Source organism: Musa acuminata, chromosome BXJ3-2 (assembly GCF_036884655.1).
Source record: "Musa acuminata AAA Group cultivar baxijiao chromosome BXJ3-2, Cavendish_Baxijiao_AAA, whole genome shotgun sequence".
NCBI classification, from domain to species: Eukaryota; Viridiplantae; Streptophyta; class Magnoliopsida; order Zingiberales; family Musaceae; genus Musa; species Musa acuminata.
In genome coordinates, this window is record NC_088350.1 from 26,708,550 (window position 1) to 26,734,307 (window position 25,758).

General features: G+C 40.2%; 5 protein-coding genes across 7 annotated transcripts; 2 read left to right on the top strand and 3 right to left on the bottom strand.

The window, feature by feature from the left end:
• Window positions 1–1,339: 1,339 nt before the first annotated feature.
• Window positions 1,340–6,430, bottom strand: LOC135582563 (uncharacterized). Of its 3 annotated transcripts, none has more exons than XM_065138459.1 (2): window positions 5,989–6,430; window positions 1,340–1,835 (listed from the first exon to the last, which is right to left on the bottom strand). In XM_065138459.1, the coding sequence occupies exons 1-2, from the start codon at window positions 6,347–6,349 to the stop codon at window positions 1,456–1,458; spliced, it is 741 nt and encodes a 246-aa protein (XP_064994531.1). In that variant the 5' UTR covers window positions 6,350–6,430; the 3' UTR covers window positions 1,340–1,455. The 3 variants fall into 3 exon arrangements, with proteins under 3 accessions (XP_064994531.1, XP_064994532.1, XP_064994533.1); XM_065138460.1 differs by lacking the exon at window positions 1,340–1,835 and adding an exon at window positions 3,479–3,922 and having other exon boundaries at window positions 5,989–6,423; XM_065138461.1 differs by lacking the exon at window positions 1,340–1,835 and adding an exon at window positions 3,479–3,914 and having other exon boundaries at window positions 5,989–6,422.
• Window positions 2,046–4,304, top strand: LOC135631068 (auxin-responsive protein IAA17-like). Its single transcript, XM_065138458.1, has 5 exons — window positions 2,046–2,661; window positions 2,737–2,969; window positions 3,104–3,254; window positions 3,358–3,419; window positions 3,607–4,304. The coding sequence occupies exons 1-5, from the start codon at window positions 2,297–2,299 to the stop codon at window positions 3,645–3,647; spliced, it is 852 nt and encodes a 283-aa protein (XP_064994530.1). The 5' UTR covers window positions 2,046–2,296; the 3' UTR covers window positions 3,648–4,304.
• Window positions 6,431–6,978: 548 nt separating the features above from the next.
• On the bottom strand, window positions 6,979–12,371 carry LOC135632130 (CRS2-associated factor 1, chloroplastic-like). Its single transcript, XM_065140559.1, has 5 exons — window positions 11,428–12,371; window positions 10,094–10,221; window positions 8,703–8,928; window positions 8,331–8,458; window positions 6,979–8,248 (listed from the first exon to the last, which is right to left on the bottom strand). The coding sequence occupies exons 1-5, from the start codon at window positions 12,254–12,256 to the stop codon at window positions 7,244–7,246; spliced, it is 2,316 nt and encodes a 771-aa protein (XP_064996631.1). The 5' UTR covers window positions 12,257–12,371; the 3' UTR covers window positions 6,979–7,243.
• A 310-nt stretch (window positions 12,372–12,681) lies between these two features.
• On the bottom strand, window positions 12,682–19,248 carry LOC103975960 (glycosyltransferase-like At2g41451). Its single transcript, XM_009391111.3, has 11 exons — window positions 18,804–19,248; window positions 18,358–18,507; window positions 18,180–18,232; window positions 17,191–17,299; window positions 16,842–16,976; window positions 16,730–16,774; window positions 16,094–16,281; window positions 15,759–15,900; window positions 15,118–15,164; window positions 13,438–13,525; window positions 12,682–13,342 (listed from the first exon to the last, which is right to left on the bottom strand). The coding sequence occupies exons 1-11, from the start codon at window positions 19,134–19,136 to the stop codon at window positions 13,058–13,060; spliced, it is 1,575 nt and encodes a 524-aa protein (XP_009389386.2). The 5' UTR covers window positions 19,137–19,248; the 3' UTR covers window positions 12,682–13,057.
• A 3,915-nt stretch (window positions 19,249–23,163) lies between these two features.
• Window positions 23,164–25,337, top strand: LOC135632132 (peroxynitrite isomerase Rv2717c-like). Its single transcript, XM_065140562.1, has 4 exons — window positions 23,164–23,459; window positions 23,520–23,660; window positions 24,455–24,523; window positions 25,032–25,337. The coding sequence occupies exons 1-4, from the start codon at window positions 23,292–23,294 to the stop codon at window positions 25,149–25,151; spliced, it is 498 nt and encodes a 165-aa protein (XP_064996634.1). The 5' UTR covers window positions 23,164–23,291; the 3' UTR covers window positions 25,152–25,337.
• The last annotated feature ends 421 nt before the right edge of the window (window positions 25,338–25,758 follow it).

Below are 25,758 nucleotides of genomic sequence, written 5' to 3' on the forward strand. Positions count from 1 at the left end.
TATCTGGAACTGAGGCTTCAGAATCGATCCTTGCTTGCAAGCTGAGGATATGGATGGTTACTGTCGAACTGTTATCGAGACAATTTTAGCCTGAGAGGAAAGTGAAGAACAATACTGAATCTTCTCGACCTCCATCATGAAGCATTTGTTTTTGCTTTTTGTTCATTGATTCAGGTGACTGCTAAAAGAATAGCCTAAAATTTGAGGAATGAGTCGAGAAACCAAGCACAAAGTGGGTTCGATGCGATGTGTGGTTTGTGCCGGAATAAAATATTCAGGGGACAGCTACAGGAGTTCGTTCAGGTGGGTGATCCACAAATACACACTCGTTGTCAGCTACACTCGTCACACTCATTCCTTTCCACTTGTGTGGTGGATCTGTTGGTGGAGAAAATTTCTCGATTTTTCTGTGTCACCAGTAAGAGCATTCGTGTTTTGCTCACAATCTATCTAGTCACACATATTTGTATGTATAAACATTTAGATGCTTGGATGGCGGTACAACGTGATCGCAGCTACCACAGAGTTTGCCTGCTACTTCCAGCGGAGGCCTTCTCCCCGATGAAGCGATCCAAGGAGGCAACAAATAGAGGTACCTTTCTCGCGTCATTGTTATTCTTATTTGCCTTATATTCATCTGTTACTGTGCGCCCTATTTCATGACTTTAATCTTTCGGAATGGTCCACCGAGAGAGACATTATGCTGGTGTTGTCTCCGCTTGGGACGTGGACTTGCAACTTGGTACGACTCTTTCAGAAACAAGCTGCAGCAGCAATGGTGAATCAATGGAAGTCGAATCACCGAAGAAGGCGTGTTCCAGCAGAAGGCGGTCTCCTTAATCTGGACCAGCCCCCTTCTCAGGTGTTTGACTTGAATAGGTCAAGGACGCCAACTCCACTGGTCCAAGTCATCGGTTTTCGGGAGCAGCATCAAACCGCTGTTCCCACCACTTGTTCTTGTCCGCTCGCCGCAGATAAAGCATGTGGGCAGTGACTGCCACCAACAGCGGATGGGCAATACTGACACCGACACCACTATATCTACTTACCTTCTCATTTGTTGGTTTGGTTCGCTTCAAGTCATGTTGCTTTCAGGTGGCTGCCATCAAAGTTGAAGTTCCAACCGACCCGGTGTTGCTTTCTGCTGCTTCGCCTGGTGGATTCGGACACTTGTTCTTGGATCAAGACCTGATTTGATTAAGGGGTATCGCAAGCAATCGCAGCATCGGCTGAGCATTCATTCGTATGGTAGGAAGATCGAAGGAGAGATTTCTGAACACATGATCATCAACTCTTTCTCCCACTGATCATTCAACTTTTCTTGGCTAGTACTGAGATCATGATCATGGCGGATAAAAGAAGATGTTGTTGGAAAAATCATCCGGGAGAGTCAAAATGCGGTCGATGGCAAGCGGTCAACTCGGGTGATGTGCACGGATCGATGTCTCTGTCGGATCATGATTCCCCCTCTCTCTTCCCCAGCGTACCACCGACTCGCCCAGCGTCGTTACGCGGCCCTCGAAGCGGGTGCGAGAGGGAGGCCGAGGCGGCGAGCGACTGTGGAGGCTTCCGAAACACGACGATGCGGATGATGCAGGCGTGCGACGGTGGCGGTGGTGTTGGAGTCGCACTGGTCCTTTTGCAACCATCTTGTCGTTTGGTACTTGTCATCATTGTGGCCAACAAGGCATAGCTCGATCCGAGTGCCAGCACTGGCCACCCAACTGAGACGGTCTTCGTCCGGCGACAGCATGGAAGCCAAGAGGAGAGGTTTGTCTTCCAGCTGTGATGTGATGTCTCACTGGTGGAGCAAGAGCCGTCGGCACCAGAGGTCCCTGCTTTGGAGTCTCGTTAGAGTCAACAACACTACAGACACTAACAGCCATTGGTTCCCCCTACTTTTTTTTTTCCTGGATTTCAGAAAATTTTCCTGGTGAGTTGAAGGAAGGTTTATTTTTTCTCTTCTTTATAGTTTTTGTATTACTTTAAGATTCTGTTCTGCAAGATTATAGAATGCCATTGGCGTTCCTCACTTTACATACCCAGACACAATATTGTGCGGATAAACAGCGCATCTATCAAAGATCCTGAGAGATTCGATAAGAGACGGGAAAAAATATATTCCAAGGGAGTTGTCTGAATTCTTGTCGGGTACTCGAGAATCCCTGTCGGCAGGTGGTTGAAGCCTATTATCTCCAACGTTCTACTATTTAACCACACCAATACTTGGTTGTCTCCGGATAGCTGTTTCTTCTTCCATTTCTCTCCACGAATCAATCCTAAATCTGGAAGTCCGATGACACCGCCGCCATCGGAGCAGGACTACATACGCCTCTCCGACGGGCTCTCCTCCGCCGGGGCGCTCAACCTGAAGGACACCGAGCTCCGGCTGGGGCTACCGGGGTCGGAGTCCCCCGAGAGGGTCGATGTAAGATGCGGGGTCGACGGCGGCCTGAAGCTGAGGCTCCCCAAGGGCTTCGTCTCCGGCACGAAGAGGGCGTTCTCGGACGCCATGGACGGGGCGGAGCTCCCCCGGGTGGATGGATCCGAGGTGACACCCGAGGGAGGCGAGGCTTCCTTCTCGGAGAGAAGGGAGAACAGCGGTGGAAAGGAGGAGGATGGCGATGTAGAGGCAAAGGCGGCGGCACCTTGGGCGGCGAAGTAAGTCTGTTTCTCGTTGCGGTCGTCCGTTTGGCGGATCGACGTGATGAATCAATCAAAATGGTTGTGTGGTAGGGCACAAGTCATTGGGTGGCCACCTATCCGGAGCTACAGAAGGAATACAATGGCCTCAAACCCATGGAGGAACAAAGAGGAGGAGACCAAAGGGAGCCAAGGAGGGGAGTGCCTCTATATCAAGGTCAGCATGGATGGAGCTCCCTATCTCAGAAAGGTCGACCTCAAGACGTACTCCACCTACGCGGATCTCTCACTGGCACTCGGGAAGATGTTTACTTGCTTTACCCTCGGTGAGTGAGCACTGCCATCTTTTTTAGTTGCTCGATCCCACCATCAAATTGATGTTGTCGAAGCACTGGAATTAATGGCATTCGGTTATCTGATGCAAGGGGAGGTTTCACTTCATCTGTGGTTTTCGATTCAGGTCAGTGTGGTGGTACTCATGGGATGGGTGGCAGAGAGGAGACGAAGACTGAGGGTGGTGGAGCGATGGACCTTCTTCGAGGGTCTGAGTATGTTCTTACCTACGAGGACAAGGATGGTGACTGGATGCTTGTTGGTGATGTTCCCTGGAAGTAAGCGAAATAAATGTTGGATGCCTCCCTCGGCAGTAGGAGCATTCATTCTTCCTATCGACATATTACATGCATCTGATCCTGTATGTGTTTGTCATCGCAGCATGTTTACTGATTCTTGTAGGAGATTGAGGATCATGAGAGGTTCAGACGCAATTGGGATGGGTAAGAATAGCTATCTATCTATCTATCTTCTCAGGATAATACTTACAAGAGAAATGAACTTAAATAGAACACAGAATCTCTCCCTAATTGACCCTTATTATTCCAAACATATGATGATGCTACAGTCCTAAGAAGATTAGGTCACAAATCTTGTTGTGCTTGATGATACTGGGTAACCTTGTTGCAGCACCAAGGGTGATGGAGAAGTCCAAGAGCCGGAACCAGTAGAGGTGTAACCTACAGCAGACCAAATGGCTACAAGATGGTCTTTAATTTCCTCAAAGGAAATGAAAGCTTTGGTGTCCATGAGATTGTGGGGTGAAACTTCACTTGAGTTCTTGGGATTGCTCTTTCCCTGGACCTTCTGTATCTGATGAAAGCTCAAACTTCCAACATCAATGGTTTTAGTGGACCTCATGTTTCAAAGGGAGAGCTCCCACACTTTTGCTATGTTTACTACCTGTCTTGGGGATCAAATTTGTGTTTGTGAATGACCTGCAAAACTTCCATAAATTATTAGATTTGATTGCTGAGGTTTACTTGTTCCATGTGCAGTTCAGAATATGAGGAATAGCATAAAAATTAAAGATCAACAAGACAAAAGGAGGGGCATTGAGCAAGGTGATGTCAGGAATCTTTCAGAAGGGCAGTGATTCCTCACTAAGTTCTGTTTACCATTTGGGAACAAAGGGACAACCAACCACTAACTTGTATAGATTATGCTTATGCTGAAAACAAAAATGAAGAGACCATAAATTATTACGTGAGTGGGAGAGAGAAAACTAGATCTTGAAAGAATACTTAATTGAGTCCTCTGGTTGTAGGTTCACAAGCACATAATCCAAGAAGCGGCAACTGAAAGGTTTAGTGAAATTTCCACAAATCCATCTTTTTTTTGTGTTTGGTCGATGGAATTTTATGCATCTGTTATGGATAGGGATAATTATATATTACCCCATATAATTAGCTATATTTAGCATCTCGATTCCTATACTTATGAAAGTGAAATAATTAATCTCATTTCTCCTAGTGTCATCGTTTCTACTAATGGAAGATACCTCAAACGTGCAGAAAATGATGCTAAAAAAGGGATAAAAAGATAATTTACCCCTTTTTGAAAGCTTCGCTATCCTGCTCTGCTTCTCTTCCCTCTCATGCCTTTTCTCGATCCTCTCCAACGTTGAGGTTGCCTCCATCGTGCACCGTAAGCTCTTAGCCCTCTCGAAGAAGAGAGGCTTCCCCAACGATTTCGAGTTCGATGTCAAGGTTAGTGTCATATATCCAATCCCCACCTCCATTGTGCTTACGTCACTCTAAAGGCATGGAAGAAACCCATGCACTTTGACCCCCACAACTTCACCGGCAACTGGGTCGACCCTGAGTGTGTGACTATCAGGGCATCTTTTGTACCATGACGTCTGATGACTCTTTGGTCAACATCATCATCGGTGTCAACCTTAACGATATCGTCGAGTACCTCCCTGCAGAAATCAGCCTCTTAATCGATGTCGCCCTCCTCCACATCAACTCCAATCGTTTCTACGACATCATCCCCCAAAATATCTCCCGTCTCAAACTCCTCCATGCGCTCAATGCTAGAAACATCTACTTCGTTAATCCATTCCTAGACATTGCTCTTCGCCCATCGTTGCTTAAGTACCTCGACCTTCGGTTCAATGACTTCGAGGGAGCGCTACTGTCGGTGCTCTTAGATAAGGAGCTCGATGCCATATTCTTGAATGACAATCGTTTCAGCTTTTCGATGCTCGATAACTTCGACAACTCCAAAGCCTCCGTCGTTGTCATTGCCAACAACAAGATCCATGACCGTCTTCCGAGCAACATTGGCAAGATGACGACCACCCTCAATAAGCTTGTTCTGATGAATAAGCTTTTGAGATTTAGTCGAAGCTTTCTCCTCCCGGTAAGTCATCTGGGAGGATAGTAAAGTTGAAGGGAAGGACAAAGCTATGATTTTAGCGTCATTTTTCGCATGTGATAGCACGTGTGATATCTTCCGTCAATAAAGTCGACGAAGTAAGGAGAGATAAGGTTAAATATTTCACTTTCATAGTTAAATGAATAACCTTTTAAAATATAAAGATCGGGATACTAAACATTATCACACAAGAAATTATTTCAAATTTTCAAGACCATATTGTTGAATTTCTAAGTTGGAGGAACACAAACCCCCATGTCTCAGACAGCTAATTGGGAACCCCAATTCAAGAATCCATATACTAAAGCAGCTATTTGAAGGTATAACCTCTGCAGGATCCCTAATTTGAGAGAACAAAGATAATTGGAGAAGGCCTAAATGTAAGCATTTATGCATCTTATGGCAACAAGAACTGCATTTTGTTCGCCATTAGCAGACAAGAAACGTAATCCGGTGATAAGATGTAATGTGATTCATTCGAAAACAAAAGCAACAGAATCAAGAAAGTGAACCCTACCATACCAAGAAACCAATTCTCGACGAGAAAATTAACAAACGATTCAAGCAGATTAATCTATCAATCTCCAGATCTAATGCAAATCCAAACACCCAAGACGATCAGAGCCGTACCGAAGAAGGTGAGACCAACGCGCATCTCCTCGCCGAGGATCATCGCCGCGACGGCTGTGGCGGCGAACGTGGTGGCGTTTGTCACCGGCACGGCGACGGAGATGGGGGCGCCGCCCAGCATGTGGAAGAAAGCGGCGGAGGCGGACAGGTTGATCAGGAAAGGGACGGAGTACTGCCACGTCAGGAGGAGGTCGATCCACATGAGGACGTGGCCTAGGAGGCGGCCGCGGGGGCGGTGGCCCGGCGTGCGCGATCGAAGCTGGAGCTTCCGGTCCCAGACGAGAGCCCCGCGGCGCATGACGGCGTTGGTAGCACCCCACACGATCCCTACGACGATCATCTTCTCCACGTCCCCGGCCATCTTTTTCCGCCCCTCCCACCACCCACCTCCTTCGACAATCGGTCGAACGACCCCGATCGTCTTCTTTGGCTCATCTTGAGCCCTTGATCTTGGCTGAGCTCCCTGCGCGACTCTTAAAGCAAAGATCCGAAAGAGTTCAACGGTGGATATGGAAAGACTCGATGCCCAAAGATAGCACCAAAAATAAAATTGGGCCCACATCACTATTTCATTAAAACTACGGATAAGAAAATTCATCTATTTTTTATTCTTTGTACGGAATTATTTTTTGAAAATTTTATTCCTAAAACATTATATATATATATATATATATCATTTTGTTGCATTTCACCATAGCATGTGATTGCATGAGTGGCTGTAGATCACACAGTGAGACTGATCATGCTAATCCTACTCCTTCCTGCTTCTCCTTCACTGAGATTAAAGAAAGATGGTGCACCTAAAAGATTCCTTGAGAGAGGGAAAACATGAAGGGAGAAAGAAATTTCTTTTAATGCATGAATATTATACTCTAAAGAGTACAATGAGTTTCTATCAACGGTTAAACTTGGTAGATAAAACAAAGGCCAACAACATTCAAAGTTCACTACAGACATCGTCTTTCATTTGTTGCAGGTGGGATCAGACTATACACACAAGCAGCAATAGCCAAATGGCAACATGTTTATTTCTATTGCCATGTTTCTGCTATACATCATTCATGTTTGCTCTATTGAGCAACTTTTTAACTCTTCTAAAAACAGAATACGACTGGTATCCGAATCATTTGCATTATGCATCAGAAGACGAGCTTTCTCATGCATTGTTTTGTTGAATCACTGGAAGTTTGTTGCCTGTACTTCAATTTAGTGACTAAACAGAACAATGGAAATACTTCAACTCCATACCACATAGTTAAGCTAGAAGCTTTGCCAGCTCATCTACTCCCAAGCTCCCATGTGGAACCACATCAGGAAGGATGTCTTGAAGATTGTCCCTCCTCCGACTTCGGAAGTTCTTCTTACCACTAATTCTTGTATTAGAATCAGAGATGACTTCAACCTCTATATCTTGTTCCTCACTTTTGTCACTATTTTCTTGCTCAGTAGTTTGTACAGAAGTTTTCTTAATTCTGTGCTGAAAGATCGGCCCAGGTGGAGCTGTCTTGGCAAGAGCCACTGACCTTTCATAGACAATATTGGCATCCAAACATGAATCATCCAAGATTACTGCAGTGCCACTGTCAACTGCCTGCCTCAGAAGAAGCATTACTCCCTCCAAACATGACCCACTAGGTAAACAATCGCTTTCTTCCATTTCCAACCCAACACTCTCTCCAGAAGCATTATCAAGTCTAGTACATCTGTCCATGTCATCATGCCTGGTTGGACCCACATTAACTGCACTGTGTTCAGCTTTTTCTCCTAGATAAGATAAATGCTTACTTTCATCCTGAAACAACTCCTTCGAGCTATATTCAGCTCCTGAAGAAGAGATGTCATGGCAAATTGCAATTGAAGCATCCTGGTCAATTACCGTTGAAGAATTAGAGGTCTGGTGGACAACATCGTTTGGGCGGTTAGCAGTTTCTCTGGATAATTGGTCAATCTCTTCGGATTTGGACATACACTCAGTTTCTACCTCTCTTGGATGTTCATCGAAAGCCGCATCCTTGGTAGACAGACTGATGCCGGGTTCCTTGTTGGGACTTGTTCCAACCACTTGGTCCATTATGTCCTGATCAGTCGATAATGTATTGTTTGATGACCTGGAAGGAGTAGCTGTTGGGTCAGTGGTGATGTGTTCTGCAGCTTCATTGCTATTGTCTTCTTGTGGCAGAAGAGTTGATTTCCAATTTTTCCCTCTCCACATAAGTATATGCTCATATTCAAAAGAGAGCAGAACACATGGGACAAGATCCTATAAAATCAAGTCAAAAGATTGAAAGGTCTTACCAACAGATGAATGAGGAAAGATATAAAAGCTGGTAAAATCAACCAACCCGAAGTTTGGCACCAATTTTCCTGCAATCATGTGGGTTCATATCCTTACAATTAATACGGACAAGCTCACATGCTTCAAAGGCTTCTCGGACTTGCTTAACCAGCTTACAATACACACCATTTTTTCCTGTTTCAGGATGGAAGCACAATTAGCTCCTCTCCACTGAGCCATGGCTATAGCAAATCGATCTCAGGATAATACTAAACTATGTCGATCAAGACCTTCAAATTAATTTAAAACTAAAGGTTTCTTCTTAGGCACAAACCTTGAAACAGAATAATCAACAAAAAAGTAACTAGTTCATAGCAACCAGAGATGGGTGTCTAGACAATAGCAGAAAGTTCAAAAAAAAAAAAGAAAAAAATATTACCGAGTTTACATATAGGAGGCAGCTGGCGCCCCTTCTTACGCATTTCTGTTGCTTCTTCCAAAGTTAAACCATCCGGTACACGTTGCACCAATCGTGGATATACAGGTGTGATAGGTTTCCAAAGCATAAGAGGATATCTGGGACGAGTCCTATAATTGTAATTTCGACCTCGAAACAGATAGATAACTCCCCCTTTAGTGTATATAATCTTCCCTCCAGTTTTCTCCTACAAGTTAACAACCAATTTTTAAAAAAATATAGGAAATTAATCAGGACAAGAAAATTGCAGCCTGTTAGATTTAATTACAAACTAAACCTGTGGCAGTGACATGCTAAGAGAGTTGATTCAATGTATTATTCAAAAGTTGGCAGAATAACTAAGTGCAGTTAAACAGTGAGACAATTCTATACATCTCAGATATTACTGTATACTCAGCTTGATTTGGATTGTGCCACTTATAGTTTCAATACCATACCAAAAAAAACACATTTTTCAACAAAACCAGATATTAGCCTTAAGTTTGCCAGTTATGGCACATGCTGTTAAAAATATGGAGTGCGTGTTTCGATGTTTTTTCAGGATGTCCTTTTTCAATTGGCTACATAAAGGAACTTGAAAGAAATCCCAATGATACTATTCTTTTTCATCATATTGGAACTTTCTACTTAGAATTTTTTAATTCCATGCTGTACGTTTTGTCTTATTTTGAAAAACATTCTTCTGAAAGACAAATACCAACAAGAACAATCTCAACTTCCAAAAATTGAATATATTTTAAAATATTAAGCAAAATATCATGGTTTGCCTTACCAATCTATATCGGTGTACTAACTGGCTATCGATACGGTACATATAGAATTGTATTGATATACCAACACATGATACAGTGAGGCATACAAACAAACTGATATATACCACCTATACCAGTCCCCTATCGGACCGGTATGTACTATCTGTACTGAGTAGTATGGCGCAATACGATGAATCTTGCAATATACAATCATGACGTTGAATCTAAAATGATCTAACTGCATCCCATATTTATAATGACCTCCAGACAGATGCTTTTATTTTCAAGCATGTACAGAAACAAAACAAGAAAAGTAATTCCAATGAAAGAGACAAACAACAGATGCCAAAAAACTTCATCATAGACTATTGAAATGCAGGATTCCAGTATGCATGTGATATCAGTCAGTGCTAGCAAGAGCAGGCAGATCACAATGCTTGTTATCTATATTTCAAGTTCATGCCATTGTCAGTCAGCATCAGCCCTATCCTAGCATCAATCTTCAATATACCAGAGATCACTGAAATGCAAAATCAAAACATAATATGCTAAAAAAGGAAGTTAAAGGATGACATAATGAATTATATTTTAAGTGCAGACCTCCAATTGCTGACGAACATTATCCATATCAACTGTGCAAACTCCTTTACATTTTATCTTGCACACCCTCCTCCTTTTCCAGTGAGCATGGATATTTTCCAACATGTTATGTGTCAAACCATCTCTACCTGCAAATAATTAACATTATATTTCACAAAGCTGGTGCTACTGGTACAAGAAATTGTATTAACCTTGAGAAGTTACCACAGTTTGAGATTTGATGAGAAAATATAACGATTCTGAATAATTTACTAGCCAGGATATATCATTGAAACAAGACTATAGCACCAAAAACTATACCAGCGTACACCTTTGATTAAGAGCAACAACAAGTTCCTCAAAGTTTATTCCATCAAGAAAATAAAAGACCAGCACCAGATTTCACATAGTTTATTCTGTTAAAGAAATTTTTGAGTTGTATTTTGTTTCAATCACTAGTCTTCAAAAGAAAACCAAAGATGCAATATTTATAATGAAATAGCATTTCCTTCTGAATTCTCCCATAATCAAGAACTTACTATCAGGTTTAAAGTTTCAGTGACTGAGTTATAGTTAAGCCAAAAAGGTGAAATTTATCAGTATAGAACATATCCTACCTGTGTCTTTAAGTGGTAGCTGAGATTTTAACGATCAACAAAGTGAACAAACTATGATAGAGTCTATATATTATCCAAACATTATGATTACTTGTAGTCCTATTCACTTATGCCATGTCAGAATCTATTTACAAAAGTTATTACCAGTAGTCCACTATCAACAGCAACTTGATTCTAATGAAGACTTTTCCTCTTTCCTTCCTAATAGTTCATGATTCTGTAACCAAAAGAAGAATTCAAATCATCCATTAAGCAAAAAAAGAAGACAAGTTTGAGAACTCAAATTAAACAATTACCAACGTGCACATGAGGACAGAATGAGTAGGGTATATGACAAGTCATATGCAAACATGCGGGTAGTTTGAATTTTCACCTCCTTACACTTCCTTTTCAAGAAACTAAAAATCATAGTTATTTATATGAACCAAAAAAATCTAATACTTGTGACTGCAAGAGCTCATATATGTGATTATTTGACATATGTCATCAAATATTTCTTCCATTATCAATGAATCATGTGGTACCTAAAAATAGTAGAAAAGTATCTTGACATGGCAATGCTGTTACAAAATCCATTACAATTACTCCACACTATGAAGCCAAAAATTGAATGTCAAAAGTTTTGTACAAAAGACTTCCCATTCTTCAAATTTGTTCTCCATGTTGTCTAGACCTTGTTATTGGATCTTTTTCATCCAAGATTATGATTATAAGAAAGAAAAAATCCTTGAAACGTACCCATATTTAGTTGTCTTTTAGTCCTCAGACACCCCTTGATAAGCACCTTGATCTCCTCCGTCGTCAGCGGTTCTCCCAGTATCTCTTCCCTTGACGCAGCATGGTACTTCGGCTCAGAACCGGCCAAGAAAGGTCCAGGCGCCTGTATCGACTTCACCCCCTTCTTTCCCGGGGGCGGAAGCTGGAAAGAGTCGAACTCTGGCAGCTTCTTCTTGCTCGGTGGAAGTGGAGCCCGCCCAGTCCACGGCCTAGGCATGGTGGTCGGCCCGAACGGCAAGAACGGCGACTCCCGAAGGGCCAAAGGTTTGACCTTTGGAGTTTCAGTATAACTATACTGAAACTCAAAGGGCGCACCTTTGATCCGATATGCAATCCCATTCTCCCCCACGGAGATCCCCGACTCCTCATCCGGCTTCGGAGGGATTCTCGCCCTCGCGACACGGCGGAAAGCGGGATGGGAAGGGGAGGGAGGGGCCTTATGGTCGAGCGGGGGCTTGGAGTACTTGGAGGCTTTGCCAGGGATGGAGGGCCGCGAAGGGGCGGAAGGGGTGCCGCGAGACCTGAAATCTGCGGAGGGAGGAGGGGATTCGATGGCGGCACGATTTTCCTCGAAGTCCGCATCCTCGGCGATCCTGAGGGCGGACTGGTGGCGACGGTGGCGGCGGATGTCGTCCTCGATCTCCTTCTGCTCGCGGCGACGGCGGAGGAAGGGCTCGGCGTTGGCGTTGTTCCACCGGGAGAAGCGGAGCTCGGTGGAGGACGCCGGGCGGCGTGAGGGGGTGAGGTTGGGGTAGAAGAGGGGGATGGGAGCGGCGACCCTGAGCGCCATGGCTGGATGTGAGGTCGACCCCAGGCAAGGGAAGCGAAGGGTTATCCGCCGCTTCCTTGCTTCTTAGCGGATCACCGCTATAAGTTACCGGGTCCAAATCCGGTTTAAGTTACCAGAGACCCGATCCAGACCCGGTCTTGGCTTCAACGATAGATAACTAATGCGATGAGAGCTTGCTCGAGTAAATCTAAAAGCAAAAGCCCTCAAAGTAAAAGGATCCGTTGACATAATGGATTAATCACCCGAAAACAACCACATTAATTATATTTGCATCCATCCAAAGTCAAAGCCCAACAGTCGTAGCATTTCTAAGATCATTAATCTTCCTGGCACAAGATCACAAATTCTTTATCCGAGCAATCCGCAAACACCTTTTAACTGCAAAAAACAAAAGAACAAGCCACACATTTTATGGAAACAAGATGCAAGGTGAAGCAGAGATCATGACTTCTGCTGTAAATTGTATTAGGTAAAAATGTCGAACAAGAGTACCCATATTTTCTATACAAGTAATAACTCAACAGAATGGAATTCCAACAAGGAATCCATTTGGTAAATCTAACTATGAACTTAATAAGGAATGCTCAATCCTACATCTATCCACCTTCCAGAACTGTCAACAGAAGAACAATTTTAAGTTGGGGCAAAAAGCTTGAAGTTGGCACCTGGTTCCGCAACAAATGGGTTGAAGAATCATGGCATCAAAACCACCCTCTCTGTCTCCCTTCCAATTTCTTGGCTGCAATCAACTTGTCTAAAGAATCATGTGAACTAGGAACAACAACGAATACTGGAGGCTTTTCACATTTCCATGCTGAAATCATCCAAGCCTGGCGGAGACATTGGTGGCATCGCACTCTCAACACCACCAACAATCTCCATGATCTTCCGTGCAGTTGCTTGAGCTTTAATCTTGTTGCCTCCTATCCTTCCTCTCTTAGATATACTGTCAATTGGATCTAGAATCACCGAAGATCTATTTTGAAGATTCTCGATGGGTGAAGTAGATTTCTGTTTGGATGATGCTTGAGCAGATGCAATGGCAGAGCTAAAAACACCAGATTCCCTCAGACTTTGGACAATAGCCTGCAGATTTGCAAAACAAACTATCATTAAGCAGGAAACAATACTCAGATGCATTATAAGCACCATAAAGGACACAGAAAAAAAAGTCAAAGTACCATTGGAGCATATATGCGTGTCAAGATGCCCTTCCTGAGAAGCATAAGAGTTAACTGTTTATCACTCCACACAACATGTTCCTTGTACCTGTAGGAAATGAAAATCTTGAACACTTAAATAAACAAAAAGATGTTTCCAGCTAATAAATCACAGGCAGCTAGATGTTATTCTGGACTTGGCACACAAAAGTAAAAGAGAAAACATATTACTAGCAAATAGTTTATAAAGTAGCACACCAAGAATTATGGTAAAACCCTTAAGAAACTAACCACAATCATCCAAATAATACTTCGCGATACCTGTACCTCCAGGAACTTGGAGGCAAACAAATTGAAGAAGGTTCTCTGACTTAATAATTCAACAACCTTGAATCAACCTGATCAAACTCTAGTCCTATGAGTGATACTGCTGTGTGCAGAGAGAGGACAAATGCAAACAAGATTTTCTCTTTAATGCCCAGCCACTTGCTGCTGTATGCAGTTAAGACTATTGGTGTGTGCTTGTATGGTGTAATCACAAGGAAGTCATTCATGTATGATGATAACAATATTCTTAATTCAAATATTTGCTATTATTAATGCCATGGCAATCTGAACTCAAGTCACATGCATATGTTGTCAACTCACAAATTTCTCATGTCAGTGGCACCAGCTAACATACAATGCACCATTAGGTTACTAGCATGGAACATGAAATCCACTGAGGCCTCACAAGAGCATATGTATCAACAAGTAAAATCATGATAAGAAGTTCAGATCCCAAACAGATGATGAGATATGCTTCCCTGCATATCAACCCTTGCTGCCACCATGGTCACCATGTTCCCAATCAAACTGGTGGCAATGGAACTCGTGCTCAAAATCTTAAAGATAGCTTAGTTCTGCCAGTCAATTACCAACCATGTAAATTTACATCATTAAAACCGACTACATTTCAGATCAATAAAATAAGAACTAGTGAACTTGTCTTGTCAAGTAGATCTAAGATTCTCAAGTAGTGAAGTACATTAGTCACAGGATGGGAATCTAAGCACATACTAGCAATCATCATAGGTTCATACCATGAGTAAGGATACATATCTCTGGAAAAGAACAAACATTTAAAACAGATCTACTGCCCTAAGTAGTGAGTGACCAAACCCATCATGCTTCTTGGTGAAGACAAACCAATCTCTGATCTAAAGGATCATTCCCCATAGTCCTCCATAGACAAACTTTCAGCCCTCTGAGCTTGCTTCCCAACTCAGAAATTGATAATTTTTGCAAGTAAAATGGGAAGATTCAGACTATATTATGGCATTAACTCTAACGATTGGTCAGTTTCTAGATTGTACTCAAGTCAGGTATATGTAAATAGCTAAATGCATATTGTCCAAACAAATAAGGTGATTGAATAGTTTCTGTTAGCTCCATAAAAAGGGTAAGCAAAACATGAATTCTTGTTAGCTTAGGTGCAAACATTATCATTCCACCAGAAAGATACATTTCAGGTAGGAAAAAATATTATGTTTGAAGTATCTTCCCATGAGATAGGTGCAAAGTTGTCACAGGATGCAAAATAGTTCGACAACTTATGCTCTATTATAAGTAATACCAAGACTTTAGCAATCCCCAGGAAAATGTTTGTCTCCAAAGATCTTTTTTCAAACAAACTGAACCTAAAGAAGTTCAGAAAATTACCAGCGCAACATTTCTTCTTCAGTTGCAGTTGATGCAATAATAAAAGCCTGCCATGAGAATATGGAATTTGCCATTTAGCCATAGAAAAGTATAGCAACATATAAACAAATAACAAAAATGACCTTGTTTACATATGTAATGGACCGAGGGTGAAGATGCTACATTTCACCTCCAAAGTAGTTTTCATAGACCTTTTCCATACCAATTTATTTGCAGATAAAATCAATACTTGCTAGCAAATAAGTAATATCTACTGCCAAAGGTAGAGTCATTTTACAGCACATAAAGATCAAATACACTTCTGTGTGATATATTTAGTGATTGTTTCTACTTACACTCATGCCATTACTAGTGCTGCATACAAGCATGAAATACTGACATGCATGGTCTGAGAGCAATTATGCTTACACTGAGCTAGGGACAGGAAGAACCACACAATTCATACAATTAGAATACATTTCTAACTTATGTAGGTAATATATGACTTATGGGCAGAACAATCAAAAGATAAATTAAAATAAACTCAAGCCATAATTGAAAGTTACCAATATGTAAATGGAAGTAGAGTGGCAATGGTCAAGGCTACCTTTGAGAAGACTGTGATGTAATGGTAAAGTAAGCTGTACAGGTAAAACACTCACAGCTCTGTCAAAATCCAACATGAAGCATCTCTTGACATCCTCCTTTGTTGGTTTGCAGCCACACCGGTCACGTCGAGATGTCAAATCTGAGAACTTTGTATATGTGTAATGCAGGACGGCAGCATCTTCAAACTTGATCTCACTATAAAAAAGGGGTTGTTTTAAAAGGGATACTGCTTAAATTGCCCAAGAGATTAAATCCTCAAATAAAAATGTGATTCTTGTCACTGCAAGGCCAGCAGGGTTTGGCTCAAGTTGAGCATCACTGTGTGAACCAAACTTCGTAGTTGAAAAGGTCAGAACGGACTGAAAATATATTGAAGCAAGCATCTTACTGTGGGGCCTTCATGTAGTTATGCCATCTATGTGCACCATTAGGGCGAAGATGATTCTGAATCCGTGCAGCTGATTTTCCATTTCCATAAGTAAGAAAGTAATTTGGGTTACCATGTGATGCCTCTTTATACAAACCAAAATATGTTTCTTTTGGTAGATGATCATAATTCTTCTTGAACATAGACACCTACGCAGAAAAATAGAACACGGAATGAGATGGCAACATGCCTGATAGTTTTTAAGTTTCATTGGCAAGGGTTATACAAAATGAGCATTCATGCACCTTTCTAAGATAAATTTGTGAAATAATTGCATTATTTGCAGCATAATGCTATTGTATCGAGAAAGGTTTAGATGAAAATCTGATGTAGAACCCAAATACAAAGCACCAGATAAATTGTATCGGGCAAAGAAAGGGTAAAGACACGATGTAAGAAGTGAAGTGAAAAAAGGGGTTACCCTGGGGATGAGCCATAGGGGCCTGGTATATAAAATTGGGGAAGGATTTTAAATAAGATCATATCAGTTCATTTCTCTTTAGGAGTAATGGCCACAAAATGTTTACATGGCTACAACTAAAGAGTAACATCATGATAAATATATTAGATATGAAGGAAGAAGGAAGCACCATCTACCTCACTGAAAGGATCTTTGATGTCATCCCGCTCAATGGTACTTTCCTGGAACAGACATTATCAGAGATACAATAGAGCACCATCATTTATTATGAAATAGCTATCCACTTACATAATTTGGAAAGACAACCATGTCCACGTTGGCAGGAACATCAGAAAGCAAACTAGTTAAAGAGTATTCTTGGGCACCAGCTGGATGCAGTAACTCATCAGTATCGAGATGTATGATCCAGTCCATGCCAGCATTCTTTACACAGAAGAAAAGAATGTTAACTACTGGAGGAGACAAGAGTTAATTATTCTTGAAGTTTATAAGTGCTGTAGCAAGCCTATAATAAAAATCAACTTAATCTGTTCAAAATTTAAAGTTAAAACAAATGCAAGCAAAAAAATGTCAACCGGGTTACTGCCTTCCACAGCAAACATGTTTAACATCAAAATAACAACAGAATCGAACATACTTGTGCCATCACTATCGCCATCTCCATATTAAGTGATTGCTTGACAAAGAGTTCGTAATTACAAGGCTTGTAGAAAAAGGCTGCCAACCAAGTCTCATTCCAGATACGACTGCAGAATAGATGGAAAATGAAACTTAGCCATTGTTTTAAAACTCAATGCAAAACAATGTGCAACAAATATTTTCACAAGTTTCTAAAGCTTGAAAAAGAATTCATGCTGCTATGAACTTTTACACATGGTAGATGCTTTCAACCAACAGTTTTGACTTTAGAGGATGAAATTATTAGTGATGACTGATGACAAAGAACGAAATGAGAAAATATCTCCAGGCAGAAAAGAAAAGGTCACCAGAAAGGAAAAATCTCCAATCCATAGAGGAAAAATGGTTAGGGTAAATTTTATCGTCAAGTGACTCGGAACAACAAATGACTATTGCTGTAAGGTAAAACTCTTTTAATTGAATATCGCTAAGCTTTCTTTTGAGATTTTACTAAGTTCAAACATCAAGTCTCTTCATAACATTTTATGCTCATAAAGATAATTTGTCATTTACGCCATAAAAAAAGACAGTAAATCTCCTTTGAATATGAGCAAAATAGTGATTAAGATAAGAAAGAAAAAAATCTTATATACTGGCAAGTTTTCATTAAAAAAAAGAATAACTATAATAGTTGTTTATTATGCTCTTTAAATAGCACATCCATACTGGTAAAAACCTATACAACAATAGCCAATATCAAGGCATTTTGATGAGGCATTAAACTCAGGCTTCTAGACGAATAAACTCTAACTAGATGCTTGATAGTTATCAATTGAGCAGAAACTGATTTCAGTGGATTGTGGTACTGGATATTAGACAAAAATGCCTCAAATGCTTAACACAAAATTATAATTTCCTCTTACTTTTTCCCCATGCTATAATAAGTTCTTGCAATTGTTTGATACCTTTCTGAGAATAAAGAGCCAAAGAAGGGGTAATAAAACCAACCTCTTTGCCTGTTTTTCCTCGAGTTCTCTAGTTCTGTACATCAGTTTTACCCCCTGTCAATTCAAAAACTCAACACCAAGAATCACAGCATCTTGAATAAATTAAAAGTAGAGGAGGCCCTTGGGATTCATGAGAATCTTCCTATAATATCAGTAACTAGAAAGAGAGATTAACTTACGGGTATGGCTTCAAGGACAGCAGAAGGATGAGGTTTTGCAGCCTTTCCTTCAACAAACAGGAAAAACTGTGATACACCGAGGACCTTGTGATAAAACAACCAGGGTATGATCTGCTCTAAACCGGCAGAAGTGCTTGTTGTTATACATATCTGTGAATCATATACAGATTCCCACAATTAGAGGCACAAACAGCTTGACTCCAGCACAGTAAAATCCTTCCGGTCTATAGTCAACGATTTGGCAGCAAATGCAACAGAACGCGGATAAACAAATTAACAAGATTAACCGAAATATGAACAAGTAATCATTTGACGGAGATCCTTTCCCTCAGAGTTTTGACGGCAAAACAGGAGGACGATTCGTGAATCTATCCACACACACACCAAATCCATCTCCCCAAGTCAAACATGATCCCAAAACCATTCAGAAGCGCTAGAGATCTCACCTTCGGCTTCAGATCCTTGCCCAAATTAAAATTCCAACCGCGGTAGTAAGGGAAAGACGGCGACGAGCTCCGGCCGAGGATGTCCGCGCAATCCGAGGCGGACGAGCCAAGGTGGCTGTCGTTGTTGCTGTCCATCACAGGGAACATCTGGGCGTCGGCGGCGGGCCACCGCGAGGTCAGATCGTCGACGCCGCCGCGCCACTGAAGGACGAACGCGAAGGAGGCGAGCGCCAAGGGGAGCACCGTGAGGAGGAGGAGGGCTCGCGAGATGAAGCCCTGGTGCGGGGCGGAGGACGCCGCCGGCGGCCGGCGGAGCGCGCCGTGGCCCGCCATTGGATCGATTGAATTGACGAGGCGCAAATGCGGGCGAACAAAGAAGAAAAAAAAACCACTAATAAATAGTCACTAAATTAAAATCATTTCTTTGGGGAGAAGAGAATGGGTCGGTTTGTGGTGATCCGCCGGAATATTTATAGTACTAACAGAAACCACACGAGAAGTATGCATTCCTACTTACAAAGGTAAAAGTCGATGAGAAAACCTTTCAAATGTGATTTTTATTGGACTGTGCGCATACAAAAAAAATGATTTGGTTCTAATCAATAAGTTTAAACATCAGATCTCTCTTATATTCAAAAGTATTTTTTGAGATCAAATGATCCCTTCTCAATGAGTTAATAATTTTTTGATTTATAATTTTTTTTCACAACATATAGATAATTAAACTTTTTTAATGCAAGTAATATCTAATTTATTTTTACTTAACTAGTTAGCTTTGCTGCTGATCTTTTCTAAGAGAATATATAATATTTCTTGATCGTTTTTGGGTGTAATACTTTGCGTTTTTCTTTCTTATGATCATGTCAAAATAATTTTTTCTACTCGAAGAAAAGGCACTCATGTCCAAAAATTGATACGAAAAAGGAAAAAAAGAGAGAGACAAATCTATGGCAATATTCTCTTTCTTCTATGGAAGGGAAGGGATGCCTTTTCAGCTGCGGCTCTGTTTTCCTGCACGACAGAGTCATAGAGGAAGTTGCTCATCGAATTCTGATGAGGCGAGAGGAAGCAATTCCTCTCGCATGATCCGACAGAATCAAACTGAGCAGTTGTTTGGACGTCTAAGAACTGAACTCTGCTCGCCACATTTTGACTTGGACAAACAGAGCTGCAAAGATGATGGTTTTACAGGGCAGAGGATTGAACAAAGCATGAGGCAAGCTCCACAAAGTCAACGGCAGCTCTGGATTCGAGTGTTTTCTGCGGTGATCTCTCAAAATCAAGAGGGACTGACTGACTCTACAAGGATGAGTCGCCTCTATCTATCTACTCTGCGTCATGTTTCTATCTATGCCAAGAATTCAACAAATACTTGCAATCTAGAAGAGGATTCGAGTGTGATGATGAAGAAGAAGCAGCCTCAGACCATTTAATTGCCAGGAGAACATTTAACTCTCCGCCGAATACTTTTCCTCATCAAACCACTCATGTCGAACAATAAATACATCACCATATCAGCATACGATCGATCAGAGTCTTTTAGATGTTTGTCAGCAACAAATAACAGTTGTATTAGCCATTAGAACCATATGATCTCAGATTCTCTTTTGGGCAACACAACATTATTATTACGGCCGGAATTCTAATGTGTGTGTTTGAACGAATCAGAACCGTTCATCGAATAGTTCGATAGGATACGGGTGAGAACAAACGACGTTGCGATGGGGAGGGAACAAATAGATACGATCGGGATTTCAATATTTAGTTACACGAATTTGGATCGTTCGTCGAATAGCTCGACTAGATTTTGGTGAGAATATACTGCGTCGCGATGTGAGAATGGCTCACCGGTAAGTGACGTGATCGGATGGAAAATTTATATCTCTAGGGAACGCGTGATGCTCGATTTTTTTTTTTTTTTGAAGGAGATGCGAAGTAAGACATGTATAGGCTACGTTTGAAAATGTGTGTTTTATTTTTAATATATATTTAGAAAAAAAAATAATTGTGTTTATTTTGAGTGTTTAGTGCATTTAGATAAAATAAATTTGAGTCGACATGTAGTTATGAAATAGGACTAATTACATATTAGCCATTGTAGTTAGGGCTTTTAGTATCTCGATTTTTATATTTTAAGAATTTTATATTGGCGTCATTATAATTACGAAAGTGAAACATTTAGGTATATTTATCCTAACGTCATCGATTTTATCAATAAAAATATAAAAATAAAAAGTAAAAAAATAATTTTAATATTTTAATTGGTGGTTGTTAGCGGTGGACGGTTGCATCATTAGGGATCATCGATGACTATTGTGAATGAAAAGAACGACGATGAGAAATGATGATCGCTCTATATCTACGTCGATACTAATGTAATTATTGAGTGATCCTTTCGTTGCTTTATAACTATTGTGTCGACGTCGACGTAGTTGATGAGCGATAACTAATAAATAGATAAATTTATGTAATCTTATAAGAAAATTTTGTATGACCTAAATATATAATAAATAAAAATATAATCATATAAAATAAAATATATTTTTTTAAAAAAATAAATAGATAAAAAACTTCTTCTTATAAAAATATATAAATCATATTGATTTTTGAATAAATTATTTTGATAATCTTATAATTTCAGATAAAATCATAAGATAATTTAAAATTTTAAAAATTTATGTTAGCATCTTATAAAAATACTAATGTTATTCCGAGGTAACATCAACATTTGAACATTTCTAATGTAGCATTTAGATCAAGTGTGATTTGAAAAATATGTATTCACTTTCAATAATATTAAAATATTGAAAAGATAAATTTCTCACAAAATATTCAATAGACTTTTAAAATATAATTTTATCTAGCAATACTTACCTCAATATACATTTAAAATATATTTTTTATTTGTTGTTTACCAAATACTTAGAGCATTACATAAGTACATATTCACTCAAATCCCTTTCTCCAAATATATATTAAAATATTAATATGATAAATAGCAATCTATGTTCCAAATCAAGAACGCTATATGATGATGATTCAACACCAACGATACAACATATGCAAAAAGTAAGAAACAATTTCCTATCAGATGGTCATAAGTAAGACCTAAATTAATAAGTAAAATACCAAAAAAATGAAAAAAGATAATGATAAGAGACCACTCGATTCTCGAACAAGAATCCAATATACTTATAATAAACTAATCCACACTAAAGGCAAAGAAGAGGAGGGGAGGAAACACATAGAATGAGAAGGAATAGAGTTTTCTTTTTGGGAACTGACCTAAGAAGTGGCAAGAGCGGAGTCGTGTATGACGATCCAAAGCGAAGGGAGAAGCTGAGGGGGAATAATTAGATGCGATCGGGATTCTAATATAGAGTCGAACGAGTCAGAACTGTTCATCAAATAGCTTGATAGGATTCACGGTGGAAGGGAAAACAATTAGATACGGAGATTATTACATGTAATTAGTTAACTTTAACATCCTTCTTATGTTTTAAAAAATATATTAACATATCTATAATTATAAAAATAAAATATCTAAGTCTATTTATCATAATGCTATTAGTTTTACTAAATAAAAAATATAAAAAAATAAATAATAAAATAATAATTTTAACGTTTCAATGGGTGATGATGGATGATGTCATTGGTAGCAGATGACATTGTCGTTAGGGGCCATAGACGATTGTTGTGGATGAGAAGAATAATAACAAGAGGTGAGGCTTATTATGCATTTACGTCGACACCGACGTAATTGTTGAGCGACTCTTTCGTTGCTCTATATTTGCATTAGCATCGATGTAATTGCTAAGCGATCCTTAGTTCTTACCATTGCTCTCATTATCCATAATAGCCACTTATGGTATCTAGGGATACTGTCGTCTACCATCATCTATTAGAACATTAAATTTTTTTTTAATATTTTTTATAAAAATTAATATTGTTGGGATAAATAAATCTAGATATTTTACTTTCGAAGTATAAGGATCAAGATACTCAAAAACTAACTATGAGATATAATTTATAATAAATCCTCGAGATTCTAATATTTAGATATACTAATCTAGACCATCCATCGAATATCTCGATTAGATTGCGATGAGATTATCACATGAAAAATTTTAAGGAAATGAGAGAATGCATAACTAACTTTGATACTTTCATATGTTATTAATATTTTTTAATTAAAAATATTTTTAAAATATGTTAATTAGTTGAATTATTTATACAGATTTTTAGGGGATATATATATATATATATATATATATATATATATATATATATTAAATTCAGTATTGGATGTAGAGTTATATTTACAATTTTCTCCCGAGTCGATGTGTTCACCCCCAAGGGGCCACCTCGATGCCACCGTCGCGGTGGCGGACTTGACTTGTCGTGTCTTCACCTGAGAAGGAAACGGACGCACGGGGAAGGGGAGAGCTGATAAGATTCGCAGACTGGGAGAGGCGAGAGTGAGAGAAAATGGAAGGAGGAAGCGTTGGGTCCGCTCCTGCGCCGCCGCCGCTGCACCCTGCGATAGCCCCTCTCTCGTATCTTCTGGGTAGGTGGAGAGGGCAAGGCGAGGGCGGATTTCCCACCATCAATTCCTTCGCCTACGGCGAGGAACTCATTTTCTCCCATTCCGGAAAGGTAACTTCTCTCCTTTCTCTCTGTGTGTTGCTCGTTCTTAACATGATCTCTGTCGAACAGCCTGTGATAGCGTATAGCCAGAAGACATGGAAGCTGGCATCGGGCGAGCCCATGCACGCGGAGAGCGGCTACTGGCGCCCCAAGCCCGACGGCTCCATCGAAGTCGTCATCGCTCAAAGCACCGGCCTTGCCGAAGTTCAGGTACTCAATTTGGTCTCTTATGTTCCTTGCTTCCGGCGAGTTCAAGAGATCGAGGAGGAACATAGACTCTCTGGTTGCTTACGGTACTGTTGATCTTAGATGTAAAGGTTACCAAACGATTTGTTAGCATCTACGAATTCTCCCAATCGAGTGTGTCAAATCAGATCTGCAAAGCTGGAGGATGATAATCTCCACAATTTGTTGTGATGAAAGTGAATAAAAAAGGAGCTGATAAAGTGCATGTTTAGCAACTGATGAATACTATGTGGAAAATGAGGAATTTCGAGTATAAATTAAGAGAAGGAAAAAGGAAGTTAGTATTGAGGCTCGAAGGGACGTTGGCAAAGTTGGAAGACTTCTTATAGGGTATGCTCCATTGCTGCTAGATTTAATTTGTGAGGCTAGTGTGACATTGCAGGCAAATGTTAAGATCTGACCATTGCCTGATGAAATCTACTTACTAATAGTTCTCTCATGGCTAGCTCTTGTTGCTGGTGGAGCTTGGCATATCTTGATACAAATCTTTGGCCTACTCGAGAAGCTTCATTGACAGGGAAAAATCTGGGAGTTCTTTTCTTATGTGTGTGCATGCATCTCATGAGATCTCAATGCTGACAAAAGATCCATTTATCAGACCCCGTTTGTTGTTAATCTTTTTTCTAGCAATCATATTGCACATTTAATTAATGCATAAAACACTGATTTGTATGTTGATGATTGTTCTTTTGTTAACAATATATGACAATGTCAGTTTTCTTATTGGCATCTCGTGTGTGTGTGTTGTGATTTTGCAGAAGGGTACTTATGATGCCGAAAATAGGATTGTGACACTTCAAAGTGAACTTGTCGGGAATGCATCAAAGGTATTCTGCAACAGTCAATTACATAATCATTTATTGGTCAGCAAATAACTATTACAATCTATTTTTGTCCATTTGCATTCTCCTTGAACTATGCTCTACTGGAAGTAGTTGTATTAAGTAGGTATACATAATTCTATGTGCAGTAAATGTTTTCATTCTATTCTGTGTTGAAATGCTACCATACGTTACAAAGGAAAAAGTTAGCTGCAAACAGTATCTGATAAATTTACAGTAGAAAACCGGATGAGACAAAAATCTAGAAGCATTCATGAAGTTCCTTTTCGGACACTCCTTCAGTCAATTACAATTTCTTGATGAGAGTATAGATCTCCTCCAAATTGTGAATTCCATTCCATATTTTCTTTTCTTTATAAACCTGCTCTGAGATGCTCTGTAGTAGCAGCTACGATCCACTTGATGGGAGAATACTGGGGTCTTAAGTATGTTAGTTTGGTCCTTTGACTTCTATTCTCGATGCGATCATGGTAAAAAAACCTTTGCCATGCAGGTGAAGGAGATAACAAGGGTTTTCAAGGTGGTTAATGGTGAGCTTTCATATGTTGTTCAGATGGCCACAGTGATCACTAGTCTTCAGCCACATTTAAAAGCCTTGCTCAAGAAGGTCTGATTTCCATGACCAACCAATCGAGAGTGAAATAAAATCAAAGCTCTGATACAGGTGTTTTACTTCATGTCGTGTGAATTTAGACATCAGTATTAGAAGACGGCATCGTGATGTCGTTGAACCTTGTACAATCATTTTCATTGCAATCACAATAAGTGACAGCAGAAACAAACTCTTCTTTCTTTTCAATGTTATCCAGTCTGGATTTGTGGCCTTGCTCCATGGTCTAGTTTGATGCTTAATTATAACACGCTGTGTTGAGCTGCCGGCACTAGATAAAATACAAAAAAAGGGGTCTGGCCATGGAATAATGATAATGGTCTAATATCTACTGGAATGTGTTTAATCTCTGCCTCGATTGTAGAGATTGTGTTGTATTCCAATGCCTGAGGTCACTCAAGTCATCCTCCATGTTCCTGTTGTATACATGTTTGTGGATTTCTCACAGCCAGGACTTTGTAAAGGAGCAGAAAGCTTAGAGCTTGAGCATGCAACTAATAAGTACAGCTGACTACCAACAAAGCCATCATCTGCTTGATTGATATAGGATGGAACTTTGCAAGCCAATAGTAAAATAGGAAAGCAGGGCTCATGGTAATCCTTCAGGTGG